At 35.4% G+C, this 12,974-nt stretch overlaps 1 protein-coding gene across 11 annotated transcripts in view; it reads left to right on the top strand.

The window, feature by feature from the left end:
• The window catches only part of FRY (FRY microtubule binding protein), a 459,465-nt gene that overhangs the window by 427,925 nt on the left and 18,566 nt on the right, over window positions 1–12,974 (top strand). For all 11 annotated transcript variants that reach the window (XM_036454766.2, XM_045588489.1, XM_045588490.1 and 8 more), the window contains 2 exons: window positions 1,741–1,839; window positions 4,267–4,350. In XM_036454766.2, coding sequence (XP_036310659.1) covers window positions 1,741–1,839; window positions 4,267–4,350 — 183 coding nt within the window. The remainder of the gene's footprint in view (window positions 1–1,740; window positions 1,840–4,266; window positions 4,351–12,974) is intronic.

The following is a 12,974-nucleotide window of genomic DNA, read 5'->3' on the forward strand; positions in this document are numbered from 1 at the left end:
TGGTGGAAGTTTTTCCTCTAAGATCAGGAACAAAACCAGGAGGTCCACTCTCACCACTCTTATTCAACACAGTGCTGGAAGTCCTAGCCAGAGCAATAAGGCAAGAGAAAGAAATGAAAGGCATCCAAATAGGGAAGGAAGAAGTCAAACTGCCACTTTTTGTGGATATGATTCTATATATGGAAAGCCCGAAAGACTCCACCAAAAATAAACTATTAGAAAAATAAACAAAAGCAGTTAAGTTGCAGGATACAAAATCAATGTGCAAAAATCCATTGCCATCCACAATAAAATATGAAAAGAGATGAAAAAAATACCTTTTGCAATTGCAACCAAAAGAATAAAATAATTAGAACTTCACAAAGAACATAAAGACCCATATTACAAAGCATTATAAAAAGAGATTGAAAAAGACACAACAAAATGGAAAAAATATCCCATGTTCATGGATTGGAAGAGTCAACATAGTTAAAATGGCCATATTACCCAAAGCAAAATATATATTTAATGCTATTTACATCTATATCCCTATGTCATTTTTAAAATAAATGAAATGAGAAATCATCAGATTTGTATGAAACCACAAAAGAACTCAAATAACCAAAGGAATCCTGAATATGGTGAGTCATCATGTCAACCAATGTCACCACAATAAATAAATAAGTAAATAATAGTTCCACCTTTCTCCAATGGCTCCGACTTTGACAGCTATGAATATGGTGAGTGATCCCTCCAGAGCTGACCTAGCCTATCCCCACAATGCTAAGTTGCCCAGCCAGATGAGTCTACAGAGGCAGCATGTCATTATTTTTCTCATATCCAATCCTCAACAAGATGCTATCTACCCTCTGGATTCATTCATCCAGCCCAAGCAGCAAGGGATGAGTTTAAAGTGTGGTTAACTCTAACCCTGAAAGACTGGTAGGTCTTTGGGGTTGGGGGGTATTACGTGCTTGTACAACCCCCATGCATATCACAGGACCATCTTGTATGCTGGGTAATTACTGGTGTTTAGAACCAATGAGGATGTGTTTTAATTATGAAAGTCTCTGAGGAGTCAATATTTCTAAGAACTTGATTGGTGGTTGACTGTCTTGCAGCAAGGCATACAATCTGAAAAACCATCCCATCTTAATAACTCAAAGTACACATTAAACACAAAATCACTTTGAAAGGCTATTTACTAGTAGAGTTCTGTCTTCATGCTACTTGGCGAATTACTGGATGAAGATACTAATGTTCATGTGTAAAATGTACAGTGTATCTTAATGTGGGCTTCTGTGCAATATTTGCTAAGATTTCTCTGTCTATATTAATATGGGAAAAATGGATATTTCCATATTGAATTTGAATTTGTAAGATAATATTCAATTGCAATTGCAGCAAAATTACAAATTGCACAACTTACTAAATATACTTCTCTTTTCTTTTTCTTAAAAATGTTTTAATTAAATTCTTTTAGAGAGAAAGGAAGGGAGGGGGATAAAGAGATAGAAACATCAATGAAAGAGAAACATCAATTGGCTGCCTCCTGCACAGCCCCTATTGGGGATCAAACCCACAACCCAGGCATGTGCCCCAACCACGTATCAAATCAGAGACCTCTTGGTTTATGGGTTGACACTCAACCACTAAGGTATATCAGCTGGGCCATATGCCTCTCTTTCACTATCTGTATAGTCATGCCTTGTCCAGGTATATCTCTAGCTGTTTTAATACAAATTATTTTTCTGTCTTTAGCTCCTTTCTTGTGGACTTCTGGACAAGCTCAAGTTCAGTGTTTTAGAACTGCAGGAATATCTGGACACATACAACAACAGAAAAGAGGCCACTCTCTCAGTAAGTGTGTTTGCATTCCATTAGAACCCAATGAACTCGCCACGGTGAGCTTCTGGGAGGGGTTGGCATTAACCTAAGGGAGCCACTTTGGGGAGAAGACCAACTCCATCTATTCCTCTGCTAGGGATTAAAATTCCAATTCAGTGGTGGTAAAACTCTCAGTATTGTGGATTATATAAAACTAGAGGCCTGGTGCATGAATTTCATGGGGGGGAGGGGGGAGTGACGGGAATGTGTGTGTCCCTAAGTCCTGCCTGCACCTTCTCCATCTGAGATCCCTCTCACAATCTAGGACTGCTGGCTCCCAACAGCTCACCTCCCTGCCAGCCTGGTTGCCCCTAATTGTCTTCCCCTACAGGCCTGTTCACCCTAACTGCCCTCACCTGCCAGCCTAGTCACCCCTAACTGATCTTCCCTGCTGGTGTGATCCCTACCAACTGCCCTCCCTTGCTGGCCTGATGGCCCACAACTGCCCTCCCCTGCTGGCCATCTTGTAGCAGCCATCTGTGTCCACATGGGGGTGGCCATCATGTGTGTTGGAGTGGTGATTAATTTGCATACTACCTCTTTATTATATAGGATGATATCTACAAGTTTTCAGTTTTCAATTTTAGCCCCATGATTTCTCTACCAAGTAATTAGGGAAAGTAGGTGTCTGCTTAAGATGTCACTTTATCAATGTTATAACTTTTCTCTAAGATTTTAAATTGTTAATTATTTCCTTCCAGTGTTAGTCTTGCCCAACACTAGTTTAGATGGATTTCATGGCTCTCCTCCTCTTGACCACTCTTAGGACCTGTTTCTCCGCAGCTTGTCGTGGCTTCTCTCTTGCTCTTCACTCTTTTCTTCTAGATTATAAATTTAAACCTAGCTTGTTAAATTATAGAGACAGAAGTAATCTGAAAACCATCCATGCTCACCCTTTGATTTCTGACAAATAATTGTGTAATATCTATGAAGCATCCTATGATATGCCAGGCATGAACATGAATTTTGAAGTCAGATGAACTTGGCTTCCAATCACTGCTCAGCCACATGAGGGTTAGGAACTTTTGATAAATTGCTGACCTTCCCTCATCTCAGATTAATCATCTATAAGACAGTAATAATAATTAATGTATAGAATCTTTATAAGAATATAATAGTCTTCCCCTGACCAGTTTGGCTCAGTGGCTAGAGCGTCGGCCTGTGGACTGAAATGTCCCAAGTTTGATTCTGGTCAAGGGCATGTACCTGGGTTGCAGGCACATACCCAGTAGGATGTGTGCAGGAGGCAGCTGATCGATGTTTCTCTCTCATCAATGTTTCTAACTCTCTATTTCTCTACCTTCCTCTCTGTAGATAATCAATAAAATATATTTTAAAAATAATAATAATAGTCTTAAACAGTCATAGAAGGTATCTTTTCCTAAATTTGTTCTGTGTCCAGCAACCTAATAGTTAAATCTCTTAAATTAAATAATTTAATGCTCATAACTACCCTACAACTTTCTATCATTATCCTCTCTTGCTAGAAGTGAGAATGGTATTATAAAAACAATACAATATTGCCTTTAAATATAAATAACATATGGAGAAATTGTCCAGCACAGTGTCTCATACATAGAAGACATTCATTATAAAGTTACTGGTTTTTTGTTTATTTCTATTGTTATTGATGTCCTTGACCTGTCCAAGAGCAAGAGTTCTGACATTCTACTATAACAGTTCCCACTGTCATCTATTTCTGTGGCTCTTTACCTATTATTGTTTTCCAGTTTCTCAATCATTAGTTAAAAAATTAATCCTTTCATTCTCATCAGTGAACAAACCAATCTATGTCAGTGTATATTTTGGTTCTTCAGTGCCTTTTGTTTTCTGTATAAACATTCATTTTCATATCTAGATTAGTTACTATTAGATGCTTAAGATTGACAGACTCTAAATATCTAAGCCATTATTATAATAGCCTTTGTTACATAGAAATAAACCTACCCTGTCAGAAGTACCCTCAACATGACAGAGAGATAGATGTGACATGAGATAGGTTGCATTGTCCAGAATCACTCAGCCTGTGAAGAAGTGTTGGGCCTATCATCCAATTTCAATCAACAGGTGATAGGCCCACAGTGCAACCTAAATGTTAAATCTCTTAAATTAAATCATTTAATGCTCATAGCTACCTGTTACAGTAGAATGTTATAGGTAATGTATCAGAATGTTGAAATTATATTTTTAAATGAACATTGCTAAACCCACTTAACCAGATATTTTAATTTCAAATATTAGTTTATCATTAACCAAAAAGAATTTTCAAAAAGTCATTACAGCAAATTTTTATTTTATTGTGATTAGAAGATTAATCAATTTTTCCTGATAAAATCAATGATATCACATTCTCAAGTCATCACTGAATTTACCTATGTCTGTGTCTCCTTCTGACAACAGTGGCTTGCAAATTGTAAGGCGACATTTGCTGGAGGATCAAGAGATGGAGTAATTACCTGTCAACCAGGGGATTCAGAAGAAAAGGTAACAAAAGCCTTTTAGATTTTCTCTTTTCTGTACTCTGACGTTGTGTGTTGGTTTTGACCCTTCCAAGAATCATGGAACTTGAGGAAGAGATGGAATGAATCATCCATACATTCACATGAAGCCAATAAAGTAAAACAGAATGGCATTCAGGCCAAGCATGAATGTGTACTCTTGGGATTGGTGGGAGGGGGGTGGAGGGAGAGATATTTTTGGAAAAATAAAAATAACCTTTCTTCTGGACATTTTCTAACTATACTAATCATTTCCTAATAAGTATGTTCTTTATTAAAAATGTGAAACCAATTTCATTAATTTGTCACTAAACCCCCTGATTCCTTCAGTGAAGAGTCTTTATTAACATTTCAGTATTCTATTTTTTAATTTTCTTAAATTTTCAATTACATACAATAATATATTACTTTTAGGTACACAACATGGTGATTAGACAACTCTGAAATGATTCCCCCCAGTAGACCTAGTATCCACCTGACACCATACATTGATATTATAATATTATCAACCATATTCCCTATGCTGTACTTTATATCCCCATGACAGTAAATGCCAATTTCTACTTCTTACTCCTCTCACCTTTTTCACCCAGCCTCCAATGTTCTGCCCATCTGGCAACCATCAATTTGTTCTCTGCATCAATTTAATGTTTCATTTTTTAAGATTCCACACATAGGTGAAACCATATGGTATTTGTCTCTCTCTGTCTGACTTATTTCACTTAGTATTTCAACCCTTTTAGTCTAGCCATGTCACAAATGTCAAGATTTCATTTTTAATAGCTAAGTAATATTCCATTGTATATATTTTCCACAACTTCTTTATTCAATTGTCTATTGATAAATAGGTTATTTCCATATCTTGACTATTATAAATATGCTGCAAAGGACATAGTGATACATATGTCTTTTCAAATTAATGTTTTGGATTTCTTCAAACATCCAGAAGTAGGATTGCTAAGTCATATGGTAGTTCTAATTTTAATATTTTGAGGAACCTCCATACTGTTTTCTGTAGTACTTGCACCAATTTACAATCCCACCAACAATGCATGAGGATTACTTTTCCCCCCACATCCTTGTCAATATTTGTTGTTGATTTATTGATGATAGCCATTCTGACAGTTGTAAGGTGATATCTCACTTTGGTTTTAATTTGCATTTCACATGTCTGTTGGCTATCTAAATGTCTTCTTTGGAGAAATGTCTATTCAGTTCCTCTGCCCATTTTTTAATTTGATTGTTCTTTCGGTGTTAAGTTGTATGAATTCCTTATATATCTTAGATATTAACCCATGTCAGATGTGTCATTGATGAATATCTTTATCCATCCCGTTTGTTGATGGTTTCCTTCACTGTGCAAAATCTATTTTTATATCATCCCATTCTTTTTGTTTCATTGCCTCAGAAGACATATCAAAAAATATTATAAGAGCAATGTCAAAAAATTTACTGTCTTTTTTTCTCTCATAGTTTTCGGGTTTAGGGTCTTACATACAAGTCTTTAATCCACTTTGAGTTTATTCTTAGATATGGTATGAGAAGATGGTCTACTTTCATTCTCTTACATGTGTCTCTCAGTTTTCCCAACATCATTTAGTGAACAGACTGTCTTTACCCCACTGCACATTCATGCCTCCTTTAACAAGGTTTAACCATCTAGGCCTGGATTTATTTCAATTCTGTTCTATTGATCATGTGTTTGTTTTTATGCCAATACCGTGCTATTTTTATTACTATAGCCTTGTGGTATAGTTTAATATCAAGTAGCATGATACCTCTAACTTTGTTTTTCTTGGGATTGCTTTAGCTATTTAGGGTCTTTTGTGGTTCCATATATAAGTTTTAGGATTCTTTGTTTTAATTCTGTGAAAAATTCCATTGATATTTTGATAGGGATTGCATTGAGTATATAAAGTGCTCTGGTAGTATGGACATTTTAATTATGTTAATTCTTTTTATCCGTGAACACACTATATGTTTCCATTTATTTGTATATTTTTCAATTTATTTCTTCAATGTCTTATAATTTTCTGAGGACAGGTATTTCACCACCTTGGTTAAATTTATTCATAGGTATATGATACAGTTGTAAGTGATGTTGTTTTCTTAATTTTCCTTTCTGATTATTGGCATATAACAATTTCTGAATATTGTGTTTCCTGCTACATTACTAAATTAACTTATTAATTATAATAGATTTTTGGTAGAATCTTTAGGGATCTCTATACATTGTATCATGACATCTGCAAATGATAGTTTTACTTCTTACTTTCCAATTTGGAAGTATTTTATTTCTTTTTCTAGTCTGATTGCTTTCACTAGAACTTTATACTATCCTATATAATAAAGAGGTAATATGTGAATTGAACATCATGTCCTCCCACAAGATGTCTGACCCCATGTGATCATAAGATGGCTGCCACAAGACAGCCGGCAGGGGAGGGCAGTTGTGGGTGATCAGGCCAGTAGGGAAGGGCAGTTGGGGATGACCAGGCCTGCAGGGAAGGGAGGGCCATTTGGAGGGATCAGGCCATTTGGAGGGATCAGGCCATTTTATTATGTTGACTATTCCAATCCATGAACATGGGATATTTTTCCATTTTGTTGTGTATTACTTTATTTTAATAGTGCTTTGAAATTTTCAGTATTAGATCTTTCATGTTCTTTGCTAAGTTTACTCCTAGGTATTTTATTATTTTGGTTGCAATTAATTGTATTTTTTTATTTCTTTTTCTAAAGTTGTGTTGTTATATAGAAAGGCAATGGATTTTTGTGCATTGATTTTTTTATCCTGCAATTTGACTGTATTTATTTTTCAAATAGTTTATTTTTGGTGGAGTCTTTAGGGTTTTCTATATACAGAATCATGTCATCCACAAAAAGTGGCAGTTTGACTTCTTCCTTCCCATTTGGATGCCTTTCATTTCTTTCTCTGCCTTATTGCTCTGGCGAGGACTCCCAGCACTGTGTTGAATAAGAGTGGTGAGAGTGGACCTCCTGGTCTTGTTCCTGATCTTAGAGGAAAAACTTCCAGTTTTCCACCATTGAGTATGATATTAGCTGTGGGTTTATCAAATATGGCTTTTATTATGTTGTGGTGCTTCCTTCTATTTCTATTTTATGGAGTGTTTTAATCATAAATGAATGTTGTATTTTATCAAATGCTTTTTTTCTGTATCTATTGATAAGACCATATGTTTTTTGTCCTTTCTTTTGTTAATGTGGTGTATTATGTTGATTGATTTGCATATGTTGAACCATTCTTTTGTCCCTGGAATGAACCCCATTTGTTTGTGATGTATTATTTTGGGATGTACTGTTGTATTCAATTTGCTAGTATTTTATTAAGGATATCTGCATCTGTATTCATCAGAGATATTGGTGTGTCATTTTTCTTTCTTTGTGTTTCTTTGCCAGGTTTTGGTATCAGGGTTATATTGTCCTCATAAAATGTATTAGGAAATATTACCTCTTCTTCAACTTTTTGGAAAAGTTTGAGAAGGATAGGTTTTAACTTCTTTTCATGTTTGATAGAATTCACTGGTGAAGCCATCTGATCCTAGACTTTTATTTTGGGGGAGGTTTTTGATGGTTGTTTCAATTTCCTTACTGCTAATCAGTTTGTTTATTTGTTTGTTTGTTTGTTTAATCCTCACCCAAAGATATTTTTTCCATTGATTTTGAGAGAGAGTGGGAGAGAGAGAGAAAAACAGAGAGAAATATTAATGTGAGAGAAACACCTCAATTGGTTGCCTTTTGCACAAGTCCAGACAGGGCCCAAGCAGGGGAAGAGCCTGCAACCAAGGTATGTGCCCTTGACTGGAATCAGACCTGGGACCCTCCGGACCGCAGATCAATGCTCTATCCACTGAGCCAAACCAGCTAGGGAGTTATCAGTCTATTTAGATATTCTGATTCTTCACGATTTAGTCTAGGAAGGTTATATATTTCTAGGAGCTTATCCATTTTTTCTAGGTTATTGAATTTGGTGACATATAGTCTTTCATAATATTCTAGTATGATCCTTTGTGATGTCTGTGTTGACTTCTCTCTCATTTTTTATTTTGTTTACATGGGTCTTTTCCTTTTTTCCTTAGTGAGTCTAGCCAGGGGGTTGTCAATTTTATTAATCTTTCAAAGAACCAGTTCTTTGTTTTAATTTTTTGTGTTGGTTTTTTGTTCTCTATTTCATTCAATTCTGCTCCAATTTTTTATTATTTCTTTTGATAATTACGGGTTGCTTTTGTTCTTCTTTTTCTAGTACTTTAAAATGTGATGTTAGGTTGTTTACTTGAATTTCTCTTGCTTCTTGAGATAAACTTGTAATGATATAAACTTCACTCTTATTACTGCTTTCCCTGATTCCTACAGTTTTTGATATTCTCATTTGCCTCTGTATATCTTTTGATCTCATCTTTTGTTTCTTCTTTGACCCAATCATTTTTTAGTAGTATGTTGTTTAATCTCCGCATATTTGTGGGTTTCTCTATTTCCTTTAGGCAGTTCATTTCCAATTTTAAGGCATGTAGTTGGAGAATATGCTTGATATAATTTCAATGTTCTTGAATTTGTTGATACTAGTTTGTGAACCAACATACGGTTTATCTTTGAAAAATATCCCATGTGCCCTGGAGAAGAATGTATGATCTGATGTTCTGGGATGAAATGTTCTGTAAATGTTAATTATATCCATTTGGTCTAGTGTTTCATTTTGGCCCAGTATTTCTTTGTTGATTTTCTATTCGGTTGATCTGTTTAGAGCGGTTAATGGAGTATTAAGGTCTCCCACTATGATTTTGTTTTTATCTGTTTCTCCCTTTAATTCTGTGAGTAGCTGTTTTATATATGTTCCTTTTATCATTATAAAGCATCCATCTTTGTCTCTTGTTACCTATATTGTTTGGAGATGTTATTTGTTTTGAGTATCATTTTGCAACCTTTAACTGAATCTATCTTTGTCTTTGTAGCTTAGATATGTCTCTTGAATGCAGCATATGGTTAGTTTTTTGGAGTGGGTTCTTTTTTTTTTCTTTTTTTTCCCCCCACTCTGTTACTCTGTGCCTCTTTGTGAATTCAGACCCTTTACATTTAGGGTAATTATTGATGTATGAGAATTTTCTGTAGCCACTTTATCTTTTGTTTCCTGGTAGCTCTGGGCCTCCATTGGCTCTTTTCCATTATGTTCCTGTCTTTTGGTTTTGTTTGGTGTTATTTCTCTGTTTCTTCTTTTGTTAAGCTATAGTTCTTGGTTTGGGGATTTTGTGTATGGTTACCATTAGGTTTTTAAAAAATAAAGTTGCTTATATACTAGTATTGTAGTTTGTTTTGTTTTTTTCTTTTAAGTGCATCTGATCTTCACCTTCCTTTGCCAGTTCAGACCTTTCCTCCTTCCCCTTTCATATTTTTGTATTTCAAATTATCCCTATTTATGCTGTAAGATTTTTGGTGATCTTGCTTATAGTGTTGTTCTTACCTTGTGCTCTTTGTTTCAGGTACCCTGTTTCCCCAAAAATAAGACAGTGTCTTATATTAATTTTTTCTCCCAAAGTTGCACTAGGTCTTATTTTCAGGGGATGTCTTATCTTTCCATGCGCTAGGTCTTATTTTTGGAGGATGTCTTATTTTCGGGAAAACACAGTAGAATAACTCCCTTGAGTATTTCCTGCAATGGAGGTTTTCTGGTGATAAAATTCCCTCAGCTTCTGTATATCTGGAAACATCTTTATTTCTCCTTCATATTTAAAGGATAATTTTGCTGGATATATTATTTGTGACTGGTGATTTTTCTCTTTCAGATGTCTTAATATTTAATTCAATTCTCTTCTGTCTTATAGAGTATTACTGATGAAATTCTGATGGGTTTTCATTTGTAGATTACTTCCTTCTTTTACCTGTTTTGAGAATTTTTTCTTTGTCATTAATGTTTGACAGCTTCAATACCAAGTGCCTTGGTTAGGGCCTCTTGGATTGATGTAACTGGGTGTTCAGTTTATTTTTTGGGTTCAAGGATCTAGTTCTTTCCATATATTTTGGAAGTTCTCATCCACTATTTGTTTTAATAGATTCTCCATCCTATGCTCCCTCTCTTCCTCCTCCTCAATGCATATAATTCTAATTTTTTTTTCTAATGGACAAACAGTTCTCATAGACTCTTTCCTTTTTCTTCTTCTCTCTGTCATTTCTTGATTCCTATCTTAAATATCACTAGTTCTTTCCTCTAACTGGTTGGTTCTGTTTTCTATGCTCCGCAATTCACTCTTAATCTCCTTAATTGCATGCCTCATTTTTAGGATTTCTGTTTGGTTCTTTTTTAAAATTACAATTTCCTTGGTAAAACACTCTTTTTTTTTCATTGATTTATTTTCTGAGTGCATTGAATTGCCTGTGAGTATTTTCTTGCATCTTGTTGAGCATTTTCAGAACTGCAATCTAGAAATCTCTGTTATTTATATCTCATACTTCCATGTGTTCCAGCCTGCTTTCTGGGGATTTTTCATTTTCTTTCTGGTCCTCCTCATTATTGTGGTTATTTGCTATCCTCCGATGTTTTCACATTTATCTCTGAAGAGGTCTTTCTACCATAATCCAGTAGATGGTGCTGAAATGCAAGTTTTTACCTCCAAGGCCTCCCCATCTTGAATCTTCTTAGCTTAAGGAAAAGAGTAAAGTCCTGCTGCTTGTGGATGTGGTTTGTTTTGCTGTCACCATAATGTTGACCCCTGACCTCTGTGGACTCCCACCCCAAGCACCCCTTTTGGGGATCAGTCACAGGGAGAAACAGAAATTATACTGCAATAGCTTTTGGTTTATAAATTATATGATCCTGGACCTGACTCCAAGGGCAATAGGTGGCAGGTTTCAGGAGTCCAAACAGCAAACGGGCTCCGTGGTTCCATTTCTTTGTCTGAAACACCACCACACAGCCTGAAAGTAGGGCACTGAACAGCAGAGCCCAGTGCTCTGTCTCACGTCTGCTGACTCAGATACTGTTCACTCCTTTACCACTTGCCCCCCCTGCTGGGTTGCCCACCCTGCTGAGCTGTCCCACCACCACCACCAACAGCTCTCTATTCCTTCCAGCTGATGGAAGTGTCTGCTTCCACTGGTTTTCCCCCCTTCCTTTCTTCCCAGGAGTTGCAAGCTCCTGGCTGTAGGGCTGCATTTGCAGGCTGTCTGCACTTTCCTCCCTTCCTGTTTCCCCATTTATTCCCGGATGCCCACCTTTAGGTGTTTCAGTGCACAGGTTTCTCAGGTGAGCATCTGTGTTGAGCAGGGATTTCTTTGTTGTATTGTAGATGGTTAACTTTTATTGAAATGTCAGGGAGAGAGGAAATGATACACCCTTACACCACCATGCCTCTGATCTACCTTTTCTACTCTATGTATTTTGATTGAAGTAGTTAGTCCAGTTATATTTAAAATAATTATCACTAGGTACATGCTTATTGACATTTTGTTAATTGTTTCTGCTAATCTTTTTCCTCTTAATCTCTTTCCTTTTGATTTGCTAGTTTTCTTTGTTTTGTTGGGGTATCTTTCTATTGAATTTTTTGTATTAATTTTTATGTAGATTTTTCATTTGTGGCTACCATGAGGTTCATATATATCCATCTATATCAATAGCATTCTGTTTTCAGCTGATAATTGTTTAAATGTAAATACATTCTAAAAGCACTTTATTTTTACTCCCTCATTCATGATTTGTTCTTGATGCCATGTTTTATATTTTTTTATCTGTCTCCCCTTTATTTTAATTCTAGTTAGTTATGCTAAATTTGTCTTTTAACCTTCTTTTAAGCTTCTTAAGTAGCTGATTCACTGTGCTTATTATATTTGTCTTTACCAGTGAGGTGTTTTCTTTCCATACTATATTTTATTATTTCTGATTATGGCCTTTTCTATTCTGCATGAAGAAGACCCTTTCATGTTTCTTTTAAAATTAATTTAAGAATGGTAAACTCTTTTCGTTTGTGCTTGTTTTGGAACTCCCTGTGGCCTTTAAAGTTGCTGCTGAAAACTAGCTGATAGCTTTATGGGATTCCTTTGTATGTAATTCATTTTTATCATGCTTCCTTCAATATTGTCTCTTTATCCTTAACCTTTGCCATTTTAATTACAATATATCTTGGGTTTATCTTGTTTGGAACTCTCTGAACTTATTGGACATCTGTTTCCTTCCCCAGATTAGTAAAGTTTTCAGTCATTATTTCTTCAAATATACTTTCCACTTTCTCTCTCTTCACCCTCTGTAATCCCTATAATGCAAATGTTAGAGCATTTGATATTGTTCTAGATATCACTTACATTATTTTCATTTTTAATTTGTTTTTTTTTTTGTGTTTTTTTTTTTGTTTTGTTTTTTTTTGTTCTTATTGGGTGATATTTACTACTCTGGCTATAGGTCACTATTCCATTCTTTCTTTCAACACTTTAAAGTTGTCCTGCCACTCCCTTATGGCCTTTAAAGTTGCTGTTGATTATTCTGCTGTTAAGTCCTTCTAATGTATTTTTCATTTCAGTTATTGTATTCTTTATCTCTGCTTGTTTCTTCATTTTATTAGCTCTTTTTTTAAGTTCTCTTTCTCTGAGTTCCTCTATTCTACTCTG

This window comes from Pipistrellus kuhlii, unplaced genomic scaffold, assembly GCF_014108245.1.
Source record: "Pipistrellus kuhlii isolate mPipKuh1 unplaced genomic scaffold, mPipKuh1.p scaffold_m20_p_3, whole genome shotgun sequence".
Classification (NCBI taxonomy): domain Eukaryota; kingdom Metazoa; phylum Chordata; class Mammalia; order Chiroptera; family Vespertilionidae; genus Pipistrellus; species Pipistrellus kuhlii.